Raw genomic sequence first — 23,634 nt, 5'->3', positions numbered from 1 at the left:
GTCAGAGGGCAGAAGGTATTTCGCAGTATCGACTACATGCCTCTGGATTACGATACCTTGCATCATAAAGGCTGGTTCTCATATGATCGCCCCGATCGTCTCTGTCGCTTCTGTCGTTTACAAATTCTGAGGCGATCGTAGGCGATCGAAGCGATTGGAAGCGATCAGGGGGTTCCATATGACCGCCCCGATCGTCGTGTATATGAAAAATAGGGTAAATTTTTCTTTTCTTTGTTTCCGCATATGAATATTCGATTTTATTCCGATCGACGTACGTGTGTTTTTTCAAAACTCCGATATCGCTTATGGCAGCCTTCGAAGCAAAGGCAAACCTCGTGGCCTCCTATCTTCTCGTTATTGCCGTTTTATGGCGAAGAAGCAAAAGAGAGGCCAAACGGAAACGTAGTTCTGGGTAATACTGATGCACCATGGGACAGTTTGAATCGCTTCGATCGTCTCCCTCTGTGGCAGTAGTTCTCATGTAATCGTTCGCGATCGCCGCGGTCTGCGACCGTCTGCTGCGACTGATCGCCCGGATAGAACACGGGCGATAGAAGCGATCGCGATCGCCCCGATCGTCGCAGACGTTAAATGTTCTCATATGATCGCCCCGATCGCAAGCAAACTTTTTGAAGCGACAGAGGCGACAGAGACGATCGGGGGGATCATATGATGAGATGAGAACCGGCCTTAAAGGAACAAGTCAAGTTTAATAGGTTTTAAGAAGGCGATGTTTGATTTTTTGAAGGACACATACAAACATTTAGATCATTTTACCTTTTAGTTAATTCCTTTTATATTAATTTCGTCATTTTAGAGTAATTTTTGCCCAGTTTTTGTAATTTTAGATTCTTAGATTTTTACCATTATGTTTTAGTTCTTAATTGTATTTTATATCAGAGGGCCACTGGTTTTTTCAGTTTTTTACTGTTACGTGTTCACCCTCTTTAAATAAAGTTGATGATTAAAAATATAATAATTCAAAATGTGCTTTTAAACTCCAGAACTCACCTTTCATTCTTCCTGTTTCCTACGAAGGAAAAGCCACGAAAGTGACATTTTCATAAAAAGGTATATGATGAATAACATCGCGATATAGAGTTGAGATTATGTGAAAAACGTATTCTTAGGTTAAAATAACTCCTAATTATTTAATTAAATACCATGTAGCTGTAAGAGAATTAGACGATTTACTTGATTTACTTGTGGAATTATCTGGAATAGGCTTAGGCATAATAATTATATCTTTTTTTTAATGATCATGGAATAACGTTCAGTGCATTGTAGAGTACCCATAGTAATTCATCTTTCCTGAAGGGCCTTGGATCATTTTTAAGTGCTAAATACAAACAAACAAAGTTACATATTCAGGCGTACACCGCGCCTGCTTGAGGGTACCTCATCAACTTTCTAATGACTCTGGGCTTTATATGTCTTAATACTAAGACGAAGCGCTTACCTTTGGTTTTCCTCCACAGAACATAAACAGCCAGGGCTAAAATTATAACCACAAGAATGGCGATACCAATTCCAACCACTGCTTCAGTTGAAAGTACTTCTGCGAAAAAGACCAGAAGTATTTCATTCCTACTTTAAACTGTGCTTTACGCGATAGCTCTTTGATTTCATTTGATAAGATTTCTTCTTTTTACTTACTAGATTAATTTTTGTTCAATTTTAAAAAGTGTATTAAATTATATTTTTTATTATAGTACGATTATCAGTGCTGACTATCTTAGAGTCACAAGCCAGGTTTTTTTTCCTAAAAACATAGGCTGTCCAAGACTCCAAGATCGTTTATAACTGTAACCACAGCATTCATCGAATTTCATTATGTTTCTGCAACAGCCAAAATAACAGCAGGCTAGCAGTATGCCGGACGTACGTGTGTCACATGTGAACTTGGTAAACGACCAAACACATCGCTAGTGGTTAGAGCATCCGATCTGTGAGCTGAAGATCATGGGCTCGATTCTTGTGGAGGTCCTAGGTATTCCAACTTACATCGTTCGCATTGCATTAGGCAAACTGCTGACACTTGTCAATTCAAAAATAAATAACAACATAACCTTACAGTGTTTGATCTTATTAAAACCTGAGTTGGTGCTCATGAAATTACCGTAAGCGCAATGAGCACTGCTAATGTTATTTCAATGTGTCATTGGCTCGACCCAATTTAATACTGTCTTAAGTTGTAAACAAACACTATTTAGTTTACCTTTTTCATTGTCCATTTTATTTCCATTATTTCCATTTGTATTTATTGCAGCGGTTGTGACTAAGGGCAAACGATAATAAGCAATTGATAATTTGCAAAATTGAGGTAATTACGATAAGCGTACTCTTTGCTATCTTTCACAGATTTGCGGTAGTGAAACAGAGAAAATAAATGAATAAAGAGGCTTCCAATTGTGGCATGAAAATGCACAAAGATTTTTTGTTAAAACAAAACAAAAAATCTGCAGAGTCGAACTGCGAGTTCGAGGTTTCCTAGTTCTGTATAGTTATATACAAGTTTTCAACAAGTTTGCTGAGATTTGTGCCTTTCTAACGTTCTAGAACAAACTGACACGAAAGAGCACCCCAGAACAAGCAAAACTGTTAAATAAGTTTCCCTGGAAACTGCAACGACAAGAAATTAAACACCATCAAATTTCTTCAAAAACCACGCCCAGCGATACGCCAAATAAAAAAAATGCCAGATCAGTTTCACCTGACACAATAAAAAAATTGTCTGGTACCCATTGCCCTTGAGGGAATCGTCCAACTCTCCTAAAACCTGCAAATCCTATGGCGGTCAACCGTCATAAAATGAACCAGGTGATGTAATAACTTACCAAAATTGCTATACACATATACAGGATTTTGCTCCTCTGGTCGTCTCATATCCATTTTAAACCTGTATTTCTTATCAGCCTTGATACCAGTCACTTTAAACTCTGTTGTTGCTTTACTCAGACCACTTGCACCTTTTACAGGCTCCCACTGACCCTCCCCTCCCTCCTGGATCTCAAGACTCAGGGTTGTTACTGCTGGATCTGTAACTGTCCAAGTCACCAGTATTACTGTGGGATCATCGGCCATCCTTGTTGCTTTGACTATAACAGGAAATAGACAAAGGTAAAACAAATATCAGCAATTTGCACTTTGTGTACCAACTACACGTTTGTTATAATAAAAATATCAAATAATCCCCAGCTCCAAAACATACCGATTCCTCTGTCAGGTGGTAGTGAAGACTCTGAAAGAAAATAAAAACAAACAAATAAATAACGTTTTAATAAACAGAAATATCAATTTAAAATGTTCATTCTTGTACCTGGTGTCATAACTTGCTTCGGGGCCGATGCTTGACTTTTGCCAGCTTGATTAGAAGCTTGAACAGTAAATTCATATGTCTTGTTAGGGAGTAACCCTTGCACAGTGTACTTGTTATTGTCAGGATGCCCAACAGATTGTTCCACAAAATTTGTACCACTTCCTTTTACACGATAATGGATTGTAAACTCTTGGTCATATCCACCACTGTAACCAGGAGTCCAGTTGACATGGACATTCACAGTTTTAGCACCCTCTACTTTAAATGCCACCAGTTTCACATCAATTGGTGCATCTGGAACCCCTGTAAATAAAATGATCCAGCATTACCCCTCTACGACTTTACGTCAAACACTTTCCTTCCAGAACTTTGGTGACACATTATTTTGGGATCTACAAATTACCCTACTGGTGGTGATGGACTGGGGAATTGGGATGTAATGATGCACTGGAAAGAAGATTGAGTAGTTGCCCTTTTACCTTGCAAAAATTGATGAACAGTTCTTACAATTACATGTATTGGTGGGCGAATTCCCCATAGTAGTGTTATTCTAGATCTTGAATCTCCAGTTTTATTGTCTTGGATGTAATGATTGGATGGTTTAATTTGCAGTGAAACAGTATTAGAGTTAAGTGGATGATGTGGTTTGGCACAACAGGAATCAACTCAATACCAAGGTAAGAAACTTTTACCCACAAATGCAACTGGCAATTCCCAATTCCAGTATGAGTTAACCTGCAGAGAACCATGGTAGGCGTATTCAACAAAACATTCCCTAGTCTTCTCAATGCTGAATATAACCACCACAATTCCCATCAGTTATCTTTCATAGAAGAAATTTGGGATTGGTTAGTAGCAATCAATAACTTTATTTTAGAAGACGTACAGTAAATAATGAGATTGACTGATTAAATGGTGATGGCACTCGCTAATTAAAAACTTAATATTTAAACTAAGCAGTAGCAATATAAAACAGTTTTGTTATCGCGAATTACCTCTTTCTCTGACAGTATATTCTTGGTTATCTCTTCCCAGAAGGTTCACAGCAACACAGAAGAACTTCTCACCAACTGCACTGACAGTGACTTTCATAACACTAGTATCCTTCTCTATGGCGATGCTCTTAACTTTGTTATCATTTAATGAGCTTAGATCTGGTCCATGAAATTGTCTTTTCCATGACAGAGAAGGCGATGGCTTGCCACTGGCAATGCAAGTTAAATCAACTTGCTCACCTTCTGTGCCAGGAATTTGAGTGGTTGTAGGAGTCGACGTCACAATAGTTGGTCGTGCTGCAACAAAGTACGACGAAGTTTTAACGTACTAACTTGTTAATAACTGCTTTACAAATTTGTTAGGAATTGTACGTACATGTACATACCGTAACCTAGTAAGGTCGTGGAGGACAGGTTCCGCTTATGGCTATGCATTTATGAAAAGTGTAAGCATGCAGTACAGCGACTGATACTGAAAATGCGCGGATATTTATGAACAAGCTCCGCAATGTTTCTACATCGATAATTGCACACGCTGAGAAAGGGCTGTCTGCATGTTTCTTTTAAAATTAGCAAAAAGAACCAAACTATATGCATTTTGTATTGCTCGGGAATCCTTCGGGAGAGCACAAAGAAGCAAATTTCTGTCCAAGAATTCAGCACGGATAGAAAACTTTAGGAGTTGACACACAAAAGGGATTTAAACTACTTATAGATGTAGATTCTTATAAAACTGACGCCCAATTTTTTAATAAGCCTTAGTAGAAAAGATTGAAGACTTCTAGTTCTAGAATGATAAATTTTTCGCCTTTAAAAGCTAATAACTCTTTATAAAACTTGAAGCTGAAACTTCTGAGTCAGATATGACACAAAACAGATTTTGACTGATTACAGAGTGGCAAAATCGCGTTTTTTGTGTTCTTCTCGACAAAACTTGGACAAAAAAATACGTTTTTAAAAATTTTAACTTAAATGGGTTACCGCATTGCCACAAAGTGAGATTCATTCAATTAAACACGACGTTTATTCCCTTCTATTATTTCCCGACATCCGTGTAAATTTTTAGATGAATCGGCTTTCAAACGATTATGACATAAGGCTTTTTAAAGTAACAACCACCCAATATTTTGCTCTTTGAACATATTCGTGGTCAGTGTATCCCCAGGGACCTTTCGTGTGTAAGATAACAAAACAAAAATTAGTCAATAGAGATGTGTTGCTCTAGAAGCCCATGGCCATCTAACTGGCACGTACAGTAATGTCCATGCTGGTAAGGATCAGTATGTTATGTTGTACCTTACTTTCCTAATAATCTTCACAAGGAGTTATTGAAACACCAATTCAACTGAATACTTACTTCGAACATTCAGAGTGATTTCTCTTGAATCCTGCCCAAGGTAATTTTTTGCAGTACATGTGTATGTGCCATCATCACTGCCACTGGTATTGACTATTGAAAACTCTTCTCCAGATGCAAGCTCCTTATAACTGCCCGACTTTCTCCATATTATTCTAGGTGTCGGTACACCATTTGCACGGCATACCATGGTAACATTGCTTGTTTCATTGACTGTGTATCTGTTTTGAGGAAAGTAAGTAATTGCTGGTGGATCTGATAAAAGAAATGAAACATATAAGTCATTAGGAAACGTAATACAAACCCAGCCACCTTACTAACATAATACATTTTTACAAGATATCCGTTCTCAAGGTTACAATTTATCACAAATTTCACTGTTTGATCGGACAGTGTACTACAGACTGCACTGACGGAAATATTGTATGATTTTGATATTAAAAACTGCAAACCTTCACAGAGTTTTCTCTTGTGATGAAGTAACAAACTACAGCGTTGTGCTTAAGAAAACTGACCAGAAAAAAAAAATTGAACAATTAGGGCATCCATTCAAGTGGAAAATGCCAACAAAATTTGTGAAATCATTGAAAAATTTGAAGGAACAAAATTTCAAGATAATTTTATACCTGTAACAATATCTCAGAGATTCGCCAAAGAAAATGCCCAAAAAGTTGAGACCTGTAGACACGTAATGTCTGGCAGACGATGTCTATAAATAGACACAAGCTTGTGCGCTTTGAAAGCTTTCTTCCTTTTAAATTGGTTATTAAGTTTTAAAGTTTAATTAGATTTTTTTCAAAATTTTTGCTAGAAACATGTTCAACAAGTCAATGTAGTTGGGTCTTACACCTGAACACTTACGTTTTATTAATAACTGTGCCCTGGCAGGAGGTCCCTCTCCTAAAGTATTAGTTCCAGTACAGGAGTACCATCCTGCATCTGCTTGAGTCACTGCCGCCTTTGTGTATGTTGTTGTTAAGCATCCACTGCAACTTTCCCCTGGTATGTCATATCCATGAAACTGCCACTGATGTGATTGTGTGGCTGGATTGCCGATTGTTTTACAAAAGAAGGTTGCAGTTGCCCCCTCTGCCAGGGTGAGGTTTTTAGGATGATCTTCAGGAAACTGAACAACTGGTCGATCTAAAGACAAAAAGGACATCATCTAATACTGCCACATATCCGCATACATGTACTTTCTGAATGGACAATCAAATAATTCACACAAAACATACTTACAAGTACAGATTGACACAAAACAATAGTGAGCAGCACAAGCAACGAAGAAATCTTGTTGACTGAAGTTAGTATTTTACATTACTATTTTACGCAGGATCTTAGTCATATCATGCGCGTATATCTAGTGGTTTTTTTATTGTTCACACCCTTATTGCAACGTGATTTGTCCTACATTAGATAGGTATAAAATAAGTTCCCAACATAATCTTGTTCAAACTCCCTGATGAAGTCTGTAGTTATCAGACGAAACCGGTAGGAGAATTAAACTTCAGTCAACAAGATTTCTTCGTTGCTTGTGCTGCTCACTAGTATTTTGTTAAAAAAATATACAAAATAATAACACCCTTCAGTGCAAGAGATAATAAAACAAAACTGGTACGATTTTACTTTCAAAACAGGTGTACAATCTGTCTGGGTCAACAGTGTAGCTTTAGATACTAAGCAAGTTTGTAAAAATTGAAGCGTTCTCTGGTAAAAAATGTTTGTTAAAATAAGCTTTCGGTTTCCAAACTACAGCCTTTAACGAATGATAAAAATGGCGCGAAAGAATAATATATAGAGTAAAAATGTGTGAAAAATTACATAATAAAAATGCGTAATAAGGTGACAAGAAAAAGAATTTGATAAATAAAGAAAACTATTTCAAAAGACTAGAATATTGTCGGGGTAATGACCTAGCATTGTTACCCGCTTCAGTTGTCATGGCAGTGTGCCATGACTCAAGAGTTTTTCCGACGCGATAGTCTCCTTTGTCGATAACTCTTGCATTTTTGAAATCAGTTTGGTGGTCGTTCATTCATGCATGGTTTGCGACGTTCGATCCTTTAATACGAACTTAACCACTTACACGTACTTTTCGATACCATTACTTATTTATTGCTCAGGGTAGATGAGGACACAGAGAATGATAAATTCAGAGACAGGAATAACACAAACCTTCACACAAATTCCACTCCTTTCCAAAAATTCTGAGTTTCTTTTATATGAATAAAAAATGTCTACACTTACATCGGACTTCGAGTTCTGTAATTTGACTCTTTTTACCAGCATTGTTAAAAGCAAGACATGAAAAATTCCCGTGTTGTCTCCAGGTTACTTTTTTGACGATAAAATAACCCAGGGTCTTCCAGAGTTTAGAGTTTAGAATTGGTGCAACAGAACTTGAAATGTTGTAAGGTGGTGTGTAGGTCAGATTCTGTCCATTCAATATCCATTGAATTGTTGCCGCTGGTTTGGCTTCAACTGTACACGAGTAGCTCACGGTTTCATTTTCAGTTTTTGTTGTTTTACTTACTGGCAGCTGACTAGAAAATGTTGGAGGAACTGTAACAAACAAGATAAGAACAAATTTCAATGTAAGAAATCAAATATTACTAGTCATCCCTCTTTGTTTTCTTGATGTCATGTTACACAATAATTAATAATACATGTACCTACAGTGTATAATGTGCTGTACAATCCATGTCCCTGTGTGACAACCGTAAGAGAGCAATACAAATTTGAGAAGCTGGAAATATAGATCTCCTCGTTTAAGAGAGCTTGATGCATTTTAGCCAGTGATTCATGACACGGCACCCAACAGAACTCTGGAAGGTGCTGGGCATTATTGAAAGCCCCGTTAATAGTGACAATACTATTTAGTAAATAAACCCCTTCAGGCGGCTGGTATATTGGAGGATAATGCCAGAGGCTGAGAGATTGTCGAAAAATGGACCGTTGGCCGAGAAGCGAAGCTTCGAGGGCAACTGTAAAATTTTGAGGACAGTCTTTCAGTCAAGAGCATTATCCTCTATTATTATTCAACAAATGCGCGCGCTGCCCATATATGGTAAAAATGTTAACGTTATCTGTCATCCGCACATAACAGATATCCTGCGATATACGTAGGTTACGAAGAATTGTCCAAAATCTTGTAAAGCGTTGCATAATTACAATTTTTCTATCTGCAAAATGTGTTTCGTTGACAATTTGTTGAATAATAAAACAATTATCCTGCTCAATCTTGCGGAATATCGTCTGATTTTAGCCAACTCGGCCTACGGCCTCGTCGGCTAAGTATCAGGCGATATTCCGCGCGATTTCGCAGGATAATTGTTAAATATACCAGGAGCCAGAAAAGGTTTTTTTTTTTTCATTTTATAACCCTCCGATTAATTTTTACAACGCCAGTAAATTTATAGAAAAAAAAACTACGTAATAAACCCGGCGTAACTGTGGTTGAATCATATGTAAGTTGATAGTTTACGTGATTTTTACTCCGTGGTTTCAAAAAAGTTAGAATTGAATAAGATGTCTTCATTCGTTTGTTTTGTGCTTGCCTACAAAATCGAGCGACGGATATCAAATCGGACGGGGTATATTCGCTGATACCCGTCGTCCGATTTTGTACCACGTGATGCGTTTTGTCCAATGAGCGCGCGCAAAAAGTAATGAGTGGGTTATAATGAGGTATAAGTCAGTCCCAGGTGGCAACATTTTTAATCTAACATCACACAATGTTCAAGTCAACGTATTGCTACAATGTTCTTCTAACGATATCTTAATAAGTATATTTTAATGCTTTTGATTAATACAGCTTCATGTATGGATGGATGGAATAGGAACATTGTGCACACGTACTTGTTATATGTAATACAATTCCATAGCCAATATCTAACTTTAACACTGTGTAGTCCCAATATGTTCTACATGTAACATCACAAAGTTAACTATGACCAATGTAAGCACACAAATGTAAGCTCTAAAACAGAGACGAAAATGATTTGAAATTTAGCTCAATACTGGTTGCTCCTTTATCTGCCAACGATATTTCATTGGGTGACCCTATTCGGCGGAATGGCGGAATGACGGAACGGCACGGCGGAATGGCGGAATGGCGGAATATCCTAAAACGCGGAATGACGGAATATCCTAAAACGCGGAATGACGGAATATTCTAAAACGCGGAATTGTGAAACATTAAAAAAAGAAGCAACAACAGCAACAAAAACAAACAAACAAAAGGAAAATTATAACTGCTAACTTTCTCAGACATCGATTAAGGCTAAGAATGTCGCTAAGAATGATTCAGGTACTCTAACTTGTGGATATTCGTCGCTGTGACAGAAAAGCCAAATTGTTTACAGCGGCTGCTAGCAGTAGAAAACCAGTTAACAGTAAGTATACCCCATAAACGAAGGGTTCTTAATATATCTTCTTAATCCTTCGAAGGATACTCAAGTGATCGAGGGAGGATTTCGTTATTTTACAGAGTTCTCGACCCGCTCGAGACAATGAAACGCTAACGAAGCCGTTAGAAAGAAAACGAAAGGGCCTGAAATTAACTGAGTTTGTACTGAAAAAATTAAAAAAAAAGGAAACCCACAACAAGGGTTTTCCAGATGGTCACCCATCCAAGTACTAACCCCGCCAAACAGGGCTTAACTTTGGCGATCGGATGAGAACCGTTGCTTTCCATGTGGTATCAGAAAGAGCGCGTAAATCAGCTTATAACTGTGTAAGTCTAGTTAAAGCATCGTTCAAAAGATCCGTTATAACCAGGTATTTCTGTTCTTAATTTGCATGACTCTTGTAAGTCTTTGCTTCCTCTGGGACTGATACCACAAGGAAAGCATTGGTTCTCGTCTGATCGCCAAAGTTAAGCCCTGTTTGGCGGGGCTAGTACTTGGATGGGTGACCATCTGGAAAACCCTTGTTGTGGGTTTCCTTTTTTTTAATTTTTTCAGTACAAACTCAGTTAATTTCAGGCCCTTTCGTTTTCTTTCTAACGGCTTCGTTAGCGTACTTCGGCTTTATACGTTTCATTGTCTCGAGCGGGTCGAGAACTCTGTAAAATAACGAAATCCTCCCTCAATCACTCGAGTATCCTTCGAAGGATTAAGAAGATATATTAAGAACCCTTCGTTTATGGGGTATACTTACTGTTTACTGGTTTTCTACTGCTAGCAGCCGCTGTAAACAATTTGGCTTTTCTGTCACAGCGACGAATATCCACAAGTTAGAGTACCTGAATCATTCTTAGCGACATTCTTAGCCTTAATCGCTGTCTGAGAAAGTTAGCAGTTATAATTTTCCTTTTGTTTGTTTGTTTTTGTTGCTGTTGTTGCTTCTTTTTTTAATGTTTCACAATTCCGCGTTTTAGAATATTCCGTCATTCCGCGTTTTAGGATATTCCGTCATTCCGCGTTTTAGGATATTCCGCCATTCCGCCATTCCGCCGTGCCGTTCCGTCATTCCGCCATTCCGCCGAATAGGGTCACCCATTTCATTTATCAAAGTGAGTCTTAGCAACTCCCTATGCTCCTTACCTCGTATTGTGATCTGCAGTTGCTCTGTTGGTCCAGTCCCTTCACTGTTTTGTGGCTCACAGCTGTATGTATCAGCCTCGGCACTGAGCTGTATATTTGGGATCACATGTTTCCCTTCAACACTGTTCACTACTGTATTTCCCCGTTTGATTGTGTATGTTGGTGCAGGGTAACCATTTGCACTACATGTAAGAGTCACTGTTGTTCCCTGCACAACAGAGTTGCCTGGAGTTCCAGTTGTAAAATTTGTAACAGTTGGTCGATCTAGTAAAATATAAGACAAAAAAAAGTACATGTAAGAAGTGTGTTCCTTTGGAATGATCTGGATCAGGATCAATGATCAAAGTTCAGTCAGATCGTGGTACATCAAAAGAACTGATAAATCCACTTTGTGTGCAAGGATTTACTGGTTCCTTTGATGCACCACAATCCAACTGGATCATTGAAGTTGTGCACGGTCCTATACATGTACATGTATGACTGTGAATTTAAATGCTGTGAGGTTTTATTTACATGTACAAGATTTTCAAGTACACCAGCCCTGTAGTTAAAAAGTAAGCTTCTGCCTTAAGTACGGCCATGTCGATTACGTAAAAACCTTTTTATTAAGGTCACTTTCTTTCAATGGCCTGTAAAAAAGCCTAGTATGATGAACCCTGTGATACAACCAGAATTTGGAAGACCAGTTAGTGGAGACATTAACTGGGTCCCAATGAATATCAACAATGATGGCAAATAAAGGGGTGTGTGAAATAAAGTTCTAAGGGACTCCAGATTTAATATGAAATTCTACTTTTGTTTTACAAGCATACATAAGGCATATTGGAGGGATAATTTAACAATTTATCATAAGTTAATTGGAGCTTTATTCCATTTGATATTTTCTCCACCCTTGTGTAATCTTAGGAAGGGATAAAACTTGTAACAATGCAACAAAATTTGTAGCAGCAGTGCATACATGTACAGTGTCTTTCAGGAAATAGACTGAATTTAAACTGGTTTGAAAGAATGTAAACCACTTGAAGAAAATTAAAATCACAACATAATATACATAAGTTTTGGTTCACTACACATAGAGCAATCTTAAATTATAATATACTTACATATTACGTTTACCACTTTTGTAAACTCCTTGCTGCCAAAACTATTTTTTGCCACACATGTATAGTTCCCAGCATCATTTACATCCGCATTTGTTAAAGTCAAAGTGTTTTGTGTGATTCCATTTAATTTTCCATTAAATTTCCATGAGTAAGATGGTGGCGGAAAACCATCAGCATTACATGTAAGTGTTCTGCTTTGACCAAGTTTCACATCTGCTGAAACTGGTGCCACAGTAACTTGCTGAGGAGCATCTGGAATGACAACAAAAAAAGTTAGCCCTGCAACATTTTATGATAATGATTTCATCTAGGGGGGAGGAGGAGGAGGAGGAGGGAGGGGTACTCCATAAGTGCACTATACTGAAAGGCTCTGGCCAAAGGGGGTATCTTTTTTAGCTTCTAGGGAAAGCTGAATATGAAAGGGTAGGGTTTTGGCCATGAGTTCATTGACGTTGGCCATTAAAAGGGCCTTTCAGCATACACATACATGTATACTAGACCTGAAACAGACATGCCAAACAGTCACGTTATAATAAAATAATTTTTAAGTAAAATTACGAAAAGATATGGGGTAACCCTTCTGTAGGATGTTAAAGTGGTACCATTTTCTATTGAAGGTATAAAAAAAGGTAGACAGTCAAGAGGTAGCCTCCCAGTATAAACACGGTGGTATAAACACGGTGGGCACAAAGTGACCCAAAAACGCTCACCTTCATTCATCTTTTTCGTTTTTGATAATGGCTACTTGAAATTTTGCACAAATATAGAACTCGTCATTCTGAAAAATCGTATGTTTTTTTGTTTTTCGAATTTCGATTTTTTTGGCGGGAAAATGACGTCACAAAGTTGACGTAAAAATTTTTTAATTAATGTGGAACATTTTATGACAGTTTCTGAAAGAACTTGTCGCAAAGATCCTAAAATTGAAAAAAATTCTGAAATACGTCAATCTAAACCAAAGTTATGGTGCATTGAAGTTTGAGTTTTCCGCCATTTTGAGCTATTTTTAGTAACAAAATGGCGGGAAATTCAAACTTCAATTAGCGATAACTTTTGATTAGATTGACATATCTCAGAAATTTTTTTCAGTTTCAAGATCTTTGCGACAAGTTCTTTCAGAAACTGTCAAAAAATGTTCCATACTAATTAAAAAAAAATTGGCGCCAACTTTTTGACGTCATTTTCCCGCCAAAAAATTCGAAATTCGAAAAACAAAAAACATACGATTTTTCAGAATGACGAGTTCTATATTTATGCAAAATTTCAGGTAGCCAGTATCAAAAACGAAAAAGATGAATGAAGGTGAGCGTTTTTGGGTCACTTTGTGCCCACCGTGAAAGTTTTTTTTCAGTAGCACCAGTTGCTTCATTTTGTTCTGCCTTTTTTTCCTGTTTTAATGAAATAACAATTGAAAATACAAGAAATATGTAATTTAAAATAAACCATCCACATGGTGATTTCCTCTCAATCACTCAATGAATCAGTGTTTAAATGAAACAATTTGTAAGCATTTTTTTTTTTTTTTCAACAATGTTGTTGTTTTTGACACTTGGTTGATTTCGCAACATAACAAAATACTGCATTTTTTAACATAAAATAATAAACAGTTATTGGATGAGGATTTTGTGATATCCGGAATAATCAAGGTTGAGGTAAGTGTTATCAACCGAAGCCGAAAGCTAACTAAAGGCTGATAACACTTACCGAGATCTTGATCATTCCGGATATCACAAAAACCGAATTTAGTAATTGTTTTTTAATTATACATGTCATTGTTTTTCTGGAAAAAATAAGGACAAAACGACTTCAACCGTTCTACTAATTCCTACTTGCCGTCTTGCTTTTGAATGCTTTTCTCTCAAAGTATTCGTGGAATGGTTCCTCCGCAATCTTTGTCCATCATTTTGTGTTCTCCGAGAATTCTAATTCCATTTAGGTTAATGTTTTGCTTGGTTGAAGAAGCGAATCGACAAACTATGAATTTCCTTCCCTGTCAGATGTGTCCCACATTCCTCTCGGAAATCATGCATTGCGCGCCCAACCTACAGATTAGTGAATAATCTGCTAGCAGATCATGCACTAATCTGTAGGTTGCGCTGATTCTCAAAACTAACTGTAGGCTCTTAGCCAATGAGAAGACAGATAGTGACTACAGTGTATAATAAATAATGTAAAACATCACTTGCAATTGACTAGGAGGTAAGCAGACTTCCTCTGTCCAGTTCCTAACTCATTTTGTCCTTCACAAGAGTATTGACCAGCACTGCCTTTTTTAACTTATTTGACTGTCAGTCTCTGTCCATCCGAGATTGTGTCAATGGTATAATCTCCAGAATCAAAAATCTGGCTGCCACCCTTAAACCATCTATATGTGATAGCAGTGGGAACAGCTTCTAAACGGCAATAAAATTCTGCATTTCTTCCTTCCACTTCAGTTTGATTACTTTGCAAACTGTCCACCTTGTGTTGGGGCTTGACTGAAAAAAAAAAAGAATGAAAAAAAGAATGAAAAGCCAAGGTCAAGTACACTGTAATGTGTCAAAGCCAATGTTGACTGAAAATATATTTTTTTCTTTCTCACCCCAAGTGATATTACCAAAAAACTTGTGTATAAGCTGTACCTTTATGCTGACAATTTTGGCTCAAAATCGAGGGTGCAGCTTATCTACATTTTTCTGGGGTCAGAAAAATCCCAAATTTAAACCTTGTTAGTAAATAAACATTTAACATATTGAAACCTTGCCGCAGTCCTCAGGTTCTAAACTGGAATTGTTTGCCAGTACAATGTAGTTCTGTCGGACGATTTACTGGTACCAAAGCAAGAGTACCTCAATAAACGAGATCAACACAGTGTATTATATAATGTTGTAGGCCAAATTGGTTTTCTGGTTTAATTTGTTTCCAACCTAGGTTAACTTAAGATAACACTTTTTCAATAACCAATACACGTAAATCCATTTCTAGTTATAAGAAAGACAGAAATCCCAATAAATAAATTCAAAATAATATTGTTGATTTATAAGTGATTAAAAGTATGTTATCTTCAGGTTAAAACAGACTTAACCTGAAAACATTTATATGAGCAAAACAATGGTCTTAATCTTGATTAATTATGTCTGGTAGGGAAGAGACATGCTGATTCATTATTTGAAAACAGACTGCTGTCCCCTCCATGTGTTTCTTTTTCTTTTTAAATTGGCTGGTTTATATAGTGTACATACACATACATGTACAATTATATCGTCGATTGCATCTACACGTGAACGCATGCGCTAAAAACGTGTTTTAACGTGACGTCAAACGAATGCGTTTCAGTTGTCAAACTTTGAAGTTTAGCAGATTGTTATGGCAACTTTCGCGCCGAACGTTCATTACATTCCGGTTTTGAAATGGGAGAAAGTGAAATGGCGGAAAGATTAATGATGCTGATCTGTGTCAATATGCATACATAGGTTCACTTGAATCACTTCTAGCGTAAAGTTTCACCCGTTCTCAGTGTTTATGGTGAGCATTTTGAGTGCAAAAGTTTGCGTTTCGGTCTGCTAAACTTCAAACGTTCACACCTGAAACGCAGACGTTTGACGTCACATGAAAACATGTTTTGAGCACATGCGTTCACGGGTAGATGCAATCTGTACGGTATGCTGCCAGTATAATCTCCTAATCTTATTAACAGCAAGTCATTCTTTAGTTAGTGGACTTACATCTCACTGTAACAGCAACTGTATACTCTGCAGGGTTTATGTTCAGTCCAGGTGCAGTAACAACAGCCTCACATCTGTACGTCCCTGCATGGTTCCTGGTAGCTGAAGTTATCGTGTAGTTTGAGTTGTTGGGATCTTCCTGAACCTTTGTACTGCCTCTATACCATGTGATCAATGGTTTGGGATTACCACTGGCGACACATAGCAAAGTTCCTGAATTTCCCTCGTCTACAGTGATTGGTCCTGTGGTTATGACTGTGATCTGTGGTGCAACTATTTAAGGTGAAATATCAAAACCAAACTGTGAGACAAGAATTGTATAAGAAACATTATTTAAGAAACATGTACCGGTATTTTCCTTTACAGACCAGTACTCGCAAAAATAAGTAAGAATCCGGTATGTTGCAAAATGGGTTTCTTGTCCACATTCCCCGCCACTAACATTTACTGATGTAAGTGGTCAAGAGGAAGAAGTAGTCAAAACATCCCCTTAACCTGACTCAGAATTCGAACAGAACAATGTAATAAAGAGAATATATAGATGCAGGAACTTACCAACTACAATTAGCTCAGCCTCATCCAATATCCGCCGAGGTGAAGTAGTGAATGAGACTCTACATTCATATTTCCCACTGTCTTTTTCCTGAATGTTTAACAATTTTATTGTAGCATCTCCTGATACTTCTACTCTTCCTTGATATTCTGGCTCAATTACAGGAGCTCCAGTTGGAAATTTAGTTGCAATCAACTTTATAGCATAAAATGACCATTCTACGTCAGTAACTGTTTTTCCATCTGGATTGTAAAACCATGATAAGGTCATGTCATTTCCTTGCAATTGATACACAGGATTTCCATTATTAGGTGAACCGGTAAAACTTGGTGCACAACCTATCAATGTAAGAATAAAAGAATGAGTGATGGAATCATTATAGCACATCTAAAACTTAGTACATGTACATAATTAAGAATTAAGAATAAGGATTGAATGTGCACGGTACAGTTGACCTACGATCTCTCCGAAATATACTAAAATTGCAGCCAGGAATCATGATATTGAAACATCAAAAGCTCTGAAGTTAAATGTCCGATATATCAAAATAATTGACAAATTCTAAGATAGTTAATTTAAGGCCTAACTGAGGTAAACATTGCGCTGTTTTTCATCCTTTATCGGATCGCTGCCTCATTATCTGTCTCCATTGTCTCAAGCCGCGTGCATTTCTAAAATCCAGTAGATCATGAATCACTAATTATTTATTATTATTATTGAAACTGTTAGGAGACTAAACATGATACAAGTGCTTCACTAACCTTTTCCTTGTTTTTTTTTTATTTTGTTTTGTTAAATAGCTTGTTTCTCTACAGTTTTCGGAATGCAGCTGTAATACATATTTAAGATGTGCTGAAATTTACAAGTGCAAGGGGCTCAACACAATAGAGACGTACAATGAGGCAGCGATCCTATGTAGGGTGAAAAACAGCGCAATGTTTACCTGAGTTAAAACTGCTTAGAATGTTTCAATTACTTTGAAACTGATCGGACATTTTATTACATACTTATTTTTCTTTTTAAGTGCCAAGTTTAAAAAAATTTTATCGAGCGCATTTTATTTACATTGTTGCTAATAGAACTTTAAGCAATATTCAGCCTATTATTTGTATAAGATTTGCACACCAAACAAGTGTAAAAATGAAACACTTTTCATTCAAAACATGACATTGTATATCTCAGAAAATTCGCAGAAACCTGGCTGCCAGGTTTTCGCTTAAACTCGGGAGCAGCCCGAGTTAAGCCTAGCCAGCAACCTTAACTTGAGGGGGCTTAATGTCAACCATGGTATGGGGACCTTGCCCAGGCACTGCTGGCGGGTAGCCGTCAAAAGCTGGGGGGAGGGGAGGGTGTCACTTTTGACCGCTGGGCCTAGCGAGCTCCTGGCCCCTTTGAGAAATTTTGTGTGAACTTGCAATGCACCTGTGTAGTCTGTGAATATTTTGAATGACTCCGGTCCAGGGTTGCCTGTGTAGAAGGCACCCTGTCGGTGTTGCAGCTGCCAGCTGGGCTCCTGGGGTAACAACCTTCTAGCCTGGGGGGAGAGCTGGAGACTTGTACTAAACCCGGACTGTTTCGGGCCTTGGGCGCCAGGTTCTTGGAAAATCGAACAGATATTGGGGGCCCAAAAGCTACCGACTGGCGCCCCCAACTCCAGGGTTGCACTTTGGCTGCATGTCTGGGTGCCCGGCTAGTGAATTTGGTTTCCTGGAGCCTTTCTGGGTCTTATATCTCAGAGAAGTCGCAGAAACCTGGCTGCCAGGTTTTCGCTTTAACTCGAGCGCAGCCCGAGTTCAAGCCTAGCCAGCAACGACAGAAACCTTAACTTGAGGGGGCTTAATGTCAACCATGGTATGGGGACCTTGCCCAGGCACTGCTGGCGGGTAGCCATCAAAAGCTGGGGGGAGGGGAGGGTGTCACTTTTGACCACACTTTTGACATCATCCAATGAATGGTATGGGGACCTTGCCCAGGAACTGGGCTATCTGCTGCTGTCCAGCTGGCGGGTAGCCGTCAAAAGCTGGGGGAGAAGGGGAGGGTGTCACTTTTGACAGCTGGGCCTAGCTAGTTTCTGGCCCCTTTGAGCAATTTTGTACGAACTTTGCATGAATGCACCTGTGTAGTCTGTGAATATTTTGAATGACACCGGTCCAGGGTTTCCTGTGTAGAAGGCACCCTGCCGGTGTTGCAGCTGCCAGCTGGGCTCCTAGGGTGACAACCTTCTAGCCTGGAGGGAGGGCTGGGGACTTGTACTAGCCCCGAGCTGTTTCGGACCTTGGGCGCCAGGTTCTTGGAAAATCGAACAGATAATTTTATATGTGCAGTAAAGCCTTGTCCAAACTTAGGCCTTCCCAATAAAAATGTTTCGTTTTCCATTGCCCCGTCTCTTGTGATGGTGGGTCGGTCGGTCGGGCAATAATAATAACAAAAGAATGAACATTTTAAGGGGTCTGGGTTCATTTAAGTAGCTAGGAGATGCACAACCGAAAGATTTTGTTACAGTCGATCTCGCTGAGAATGTTGGAACAATCGTTTATGCCCTTGGCACGAAACAGCCTTTGAAAAACTCAGAATTGATATTATTAAATTAAAAAAAAGGACATCACATCATACCAATTGTTGTTAACAAAAAAGATCGTGTGCTTGTAAATTAAAGTGTTTGCCTCTATGACTAGTGAATCTAGATTTTCTAGAGCGAAAACCGACAGTAAAAAGGTACGGGAAGCGAGAAGTTCAGACCCCTCTTGTTTTAGCGACCCCGTGAAAGCAAACCGAAATGGCGGACGATTTCTCTAAAACACTTTCTCAAAAAGCTGGTGTTCCTAAAACACTTTAATTAAACGAAACCTTCGCCTCGATTCCTTCGATTTCTCTCAGAATACACTGATATTTTCTGAGCGTCGTGGGGATTTTATTCATTTGCATTCTATTTTTAAACCTCGCGCGCTTCGCTATTGGCGATAAAAGAAGACTGCTACATGTAAATTCGAAAGTAACGAGGCCCGTAACGTTCGTAACTTTACGGTATTTTTTTATTATTATCTAAATTCAAGGTATCTTGCTAAAATAGCACATTCTTGGAATGCGCCTGTTAGGTTTTGTTAGTTTTAACTGCATTTATCATGGCTCACTGATCTTGTTGTTCTATTCCATGTTTATATACTTCATGTTGGGCTTACTACTCTTTTCGATTTGCATTTGTTTCAGACATTGATAATTAATTATTCAGCGACAAGTCTTTAAATTAAAACAAGTGAAATATTTAAAAGGGTTCTGAGGAACACGACTGAAGGCGGACTGGTAGTGCCACTCAGCGAAGATCAATGATATTTTTTACTGTGTTTACTTCTTTTCTGTAGTGACTTTTGAAGAGAATAGACCAAGACGGAGCCTTTCCATAGCAGACGAACTCGGAAAGGCGATTGCGTGACACTGGGCCATGTGACACCCCAGCAGTCTGCACTTTATAGTGACCGTACCTTATAGTAAAATTAGCAACAGTGCTAATGTCTTCACTAAGGTGAAATAAATAATGTAAAAATTTATCATTAGCATTGACATAAAACTTTCTCAACCCGATTATCAGCAAAACAAAAGGGTACGTAACCATCCAGCCCGACTGTGCACTAAGCCGTGAACATTCTCATAGCGGTTTTGTAATAATCTTTTGTGCTTTCTGTTACCCATAACACTAAAGACACGCTGAAACGCTGAAACGCGTTTGATAACTAACAGCGAAGTAACTTTAAGTTCTCAAAAGACGAGCTGAAGGGATTCTTGCTGTCACAAGAATACTACAGGGTAATCCCGATTGCCCGAACAAGGGAAATAAAAATTGGTTCGAGAAATGGAAGTTGTATCTGCAGTGTAAACAAAAAAAGTCACTATATTTAAGTATCAGTCTATTTAGCATTGCTGTGCTTATTGAGGACACTGATAATAGAGAAACATATGTTATAATATCTAAAATAAACTTGTTACAATGAAACCTCGATTTAACAAACCTCTACATAACGAAGTCCTCTGTATAACGACCTATATTCTTCAACCCGTTCAAAGTTACAGTTAAGTGTATAGAACAGGACCTCGATATAACGAAATCCTCGTTTTAACGAACACAATCCAGAAGCCCAAACGTAAAATGTGCCTTGATATAACGAAAAAATGTCAACAGGCGACAAAAGATGAATGCGGAACAGACCAACAAGGACAAAAATCCTCTATTCCTATACTGAACAAGAGAACACGTTCAAATATATTTCTCCAAATCTATGTGCATATATTATACATTATAAATGTTATTTTCAGAAATCGGTAATGTCCGAAAATGCTGGGTACGTAGTGCAACGTAACAACGTTAACATGACCTACCTCGATATAACGAACATTTTGGTTGTTTTTTCGCAAATTCGTTATATCGAGGTTTTCGAAGTAACGAACCCTCGATATATCGAACACATTTCATCAGTCCCTTGGCACTTCGCTAAATCGAGGTTTCACTGCGATCCGGAACATAAACGAAGGAGTAAAGCAAATTCAAGGGAAACGACTAACGGTTCGAGAATTCGAAGGCTCGAGAAATAGGGTTGTCCATTGTATTTACAATGAAAATAAGTTGCGTTTAAAGAGCCTTTAGGGCAGAACGGGTAGCTACGTTCAAACCGTATCTAAAAGCCTTTATCATTCTCTCCTACCTGAGGGAAGTGGTAAAGCAACACATACTAACAGGCAAAAGAGCTGTAGAAGTTTGGTATCAGACACTTTCTGGATTCCAAACATTTCAAATGACGAAATGCAACCACATTAGTAAAGTAAGCCAAGCGACATGTAATGTCTCACATATTCGACACGGAAACAATCGGCGCGGGCTTTGTACAATAATAGTATACAAATAAGTTCGTAAAGGGCAAGGGTCAAATCATTCATGACGCATTTTAAAACGTTCACGAAAACACTCAGAAACAGGACAGATCACTGCAGTCGAACATCTCCTTACGGACACTTGGTCTAGACCGCCAACTCAGTGTGACGGCGTTTACTATTTCTTCACGCGCAACCTAGCCTCTTCCAGGCCCTCGGGGAGAGCGAAAAACGCCCGGGGGGGGGGGGGGTACTCCCTATAATGGCCTATACGGGGAGGCTCCGCCCGAAAGGGGTACCTTTTTCAGGCTTCAGGTATATAAAAGGGTAGGGATTTCACGAGTTTAAGTATATGAAAGGGTATGGAAATCTGTCATTTGGCTATTTAAAAGGGCCTTTTATTAAAATATTTCGAACAGACGCAATTTATGGCTGTATTATTTTAATTTATTAAGCGCTGCATAAAAATGACAAGAAAACGTCCTATTTTAAGTACACGCCATGTCTCTTAGGTATATGAAAGGGGTACCTTTTTCAGTTAAAGGTATACGAAAGGGGTACAATTTCTGTCAAAAATGGTATATAAAAAGGTAAGGGGTTAGAACTTGGGGCGGAGCCTCCCCGTATAAAACTTTTTTGAGTGCCCCCCCGGGGAAAAACGCCTTCTACCCCGCTCGTCTTTTTCCGCGCTCGCTCGCTTTTTTCGCTCTTTCCCACAAACCGAGAAGCTGGAACAAAGATTACTTGATAACTATTGACATTCTGAAGATGAAGTGACTCCCATGCTCGAGTCATGTTGAACACTTCATCTTCATTATTTATTACCGAGCTTAAAATTTACCATCTTTATTATTTACTATTAACATTCTGTCCTCAACACCCTTAGTGAGGCCAAAATCCGTAAATTACACCGACCCACCCACCTCCCCCCCCCCTTCCAAAAAGCCTTAGCCTTTTCGAATTATGCATATGAGGGGGGGGGGGGGCGTGTTGAATGCAAACTTCCACAACTCTCAGGGGCTCCTTGGTCGAACAGTAGCTCCCGGAGCATAGTCTCCCCATCGCGGTCGAATGGATGGGGAGAGTGAAAAACCCCTTCTTCCCCGTTCGTCTTTCCCCCGCTCGCCCGCTTTTTTCGCCCTTCTCCAAAGCCGCGAGCCTGGAACAAAGATCACTTGATGGCTATTGGCATTCTGTCCTCAACACCCTAAGTGAAACCAAAATCCGTAAATTACACCGACGCACCCACCCCCCCCCCTTCCAAGAAGCCTTAGTCTTGCATGTTGGCGGTGTAGAAGATTTGGGTCATTCTAAACGAAAGACATGTCTATGTTATAATTTTCGGTATCTGGGTAAAGTTAGTTTGCGGTTGGGGGGAGGTCAGCGTTGTGGGGGAGGGGGAGGTCAGCGAAGGACAAATTTTATAAATTTCGTAGGTGGGATGATATCAGCTCTATGTGTGTCGCAGGCATATTGATTTCTGTGTCCCCACCACGCTTAAAATCCCACAGCAACTGGCAACTGCAAGAGCCAACGGTTACTTCCCAGGGTGTACAGATATGTCCAGGATTAAACGCTAATGAGATGCACGTTACTCATGACAGGCATCACAAAGTGTCTTCATTAATAAAAGTTCACCAAAACACACCAAATTCTGTCAAATATGAAGTAGTATGGAAATGTTAAATTACACGGTCAAACATGAAGTACTTATTAAACAATACTTGCGTTCAATCCTGGACATAAGTGAGAGTGTATCACATGTATATTTTTCAGTCCTTATTTATTTTGAAGTAGAATCTTTAGCTGTAATAGCCGTTTTTTTTTTCTTTTTTTCTTTCATCTCGTTATTGTATTGTATTTTTGTAACATAACAAGGATTTACTAGCATTGTAAGAAGTGTATTGAACCAATCTGAAGAAATGGGAACCTTTACTCTCTCTCCTAGGCTCAAATTAATTCATTTAATTTAGATGAAAAAATCGCTTTATTCCTTCATATTATTCCCAACACCCCAAGACGTTGAGGCTATCGTTCTTTTTTTGCACTGCCAAACAAAATTTCTGAGTTATACTTTAAGATGAATTGCAAAATATTTCAATATACATATATATTTATCTTTTCGTTATATTTCAAATCATTAAGTAAGCAACATTAATATAATTGAAACTGTAAGCTATTTTGATTGTAAGCAATT

The 23,634-nt window shown here is 38.5% G+C and overlaps 1 protein-coding gene across 1 annotated transcript in view; it reads right to left on the bottom strand.

Moving 5' to 3' along the window:
- The window catches only part of LOC144662791 (hemicentin-1-like), a 76,604-nt gene extending 55,177 nt beyond the window's left edge, over positions 1-21,427 (bottom strand). The window contains exons 1-11 of the mRNA XM_078523718.1: positions 21,272-21,427; positions 16,580-16,915; positions 16,025-16,297; positions 11,218-11,481; positions 7,919-8,233; positions 6,527-6,814; positions 5,672-5,926; positions 4,315-4,611; positions 3,320-3,622; positions 3,212-3,241; positions 2,838-3,098 (exon numbers count right to left, since the gene is read on the bottom strand). Coding sequence (XP_078379844.1) covers positions 2,838-3,098; positions 3,212-3,241; positions 3,320-3,622; positions 4,315-4,611; positions 5,672-5,926; positions 6,527-6,814; positions 7,919-8,233; positions 11,218-11,481; positions 16,025-16,297; positions 16,580-16,915; positions 21,272-21,356 — 2,707 coding nt within the window. The 5' untranslated portion in view covers positions 21,357-21,427. The remainder of the gene's footprint in view (positions 1-2,837; positions 3,099-3,211; positions 3,242-3,319; positions 3,623-4,314; positions 4,612-5,671; positions 5,927-6,526; positions 6,815-7,918; positions 8,234-11,217; positions 11,482-16,024; positions 16,298-16,579; positions 16,916-21,271) is intronic.
- Positions 21,428-23,634: the final 2,207 nt, after the last annotated feature.

Source organism: Oculina patagonica, chromosome 8 (assembly GCF_052425735.1).
Source record: "Oculina patagonica isolate OP01 chromosome 8, crgOcupat, whole genome shotgun sequence".
Classification (NCBI taxonomy): domain Eukaryota; kingdom Metazoa; phylum Cnidaria; class Anthozoa; order Scleractinia; family Oculinidae; genus Oculina; species Oculina patagonica.
This window is presented reverse-complemented; position numbering and strand designations above follow the sequence as displayed.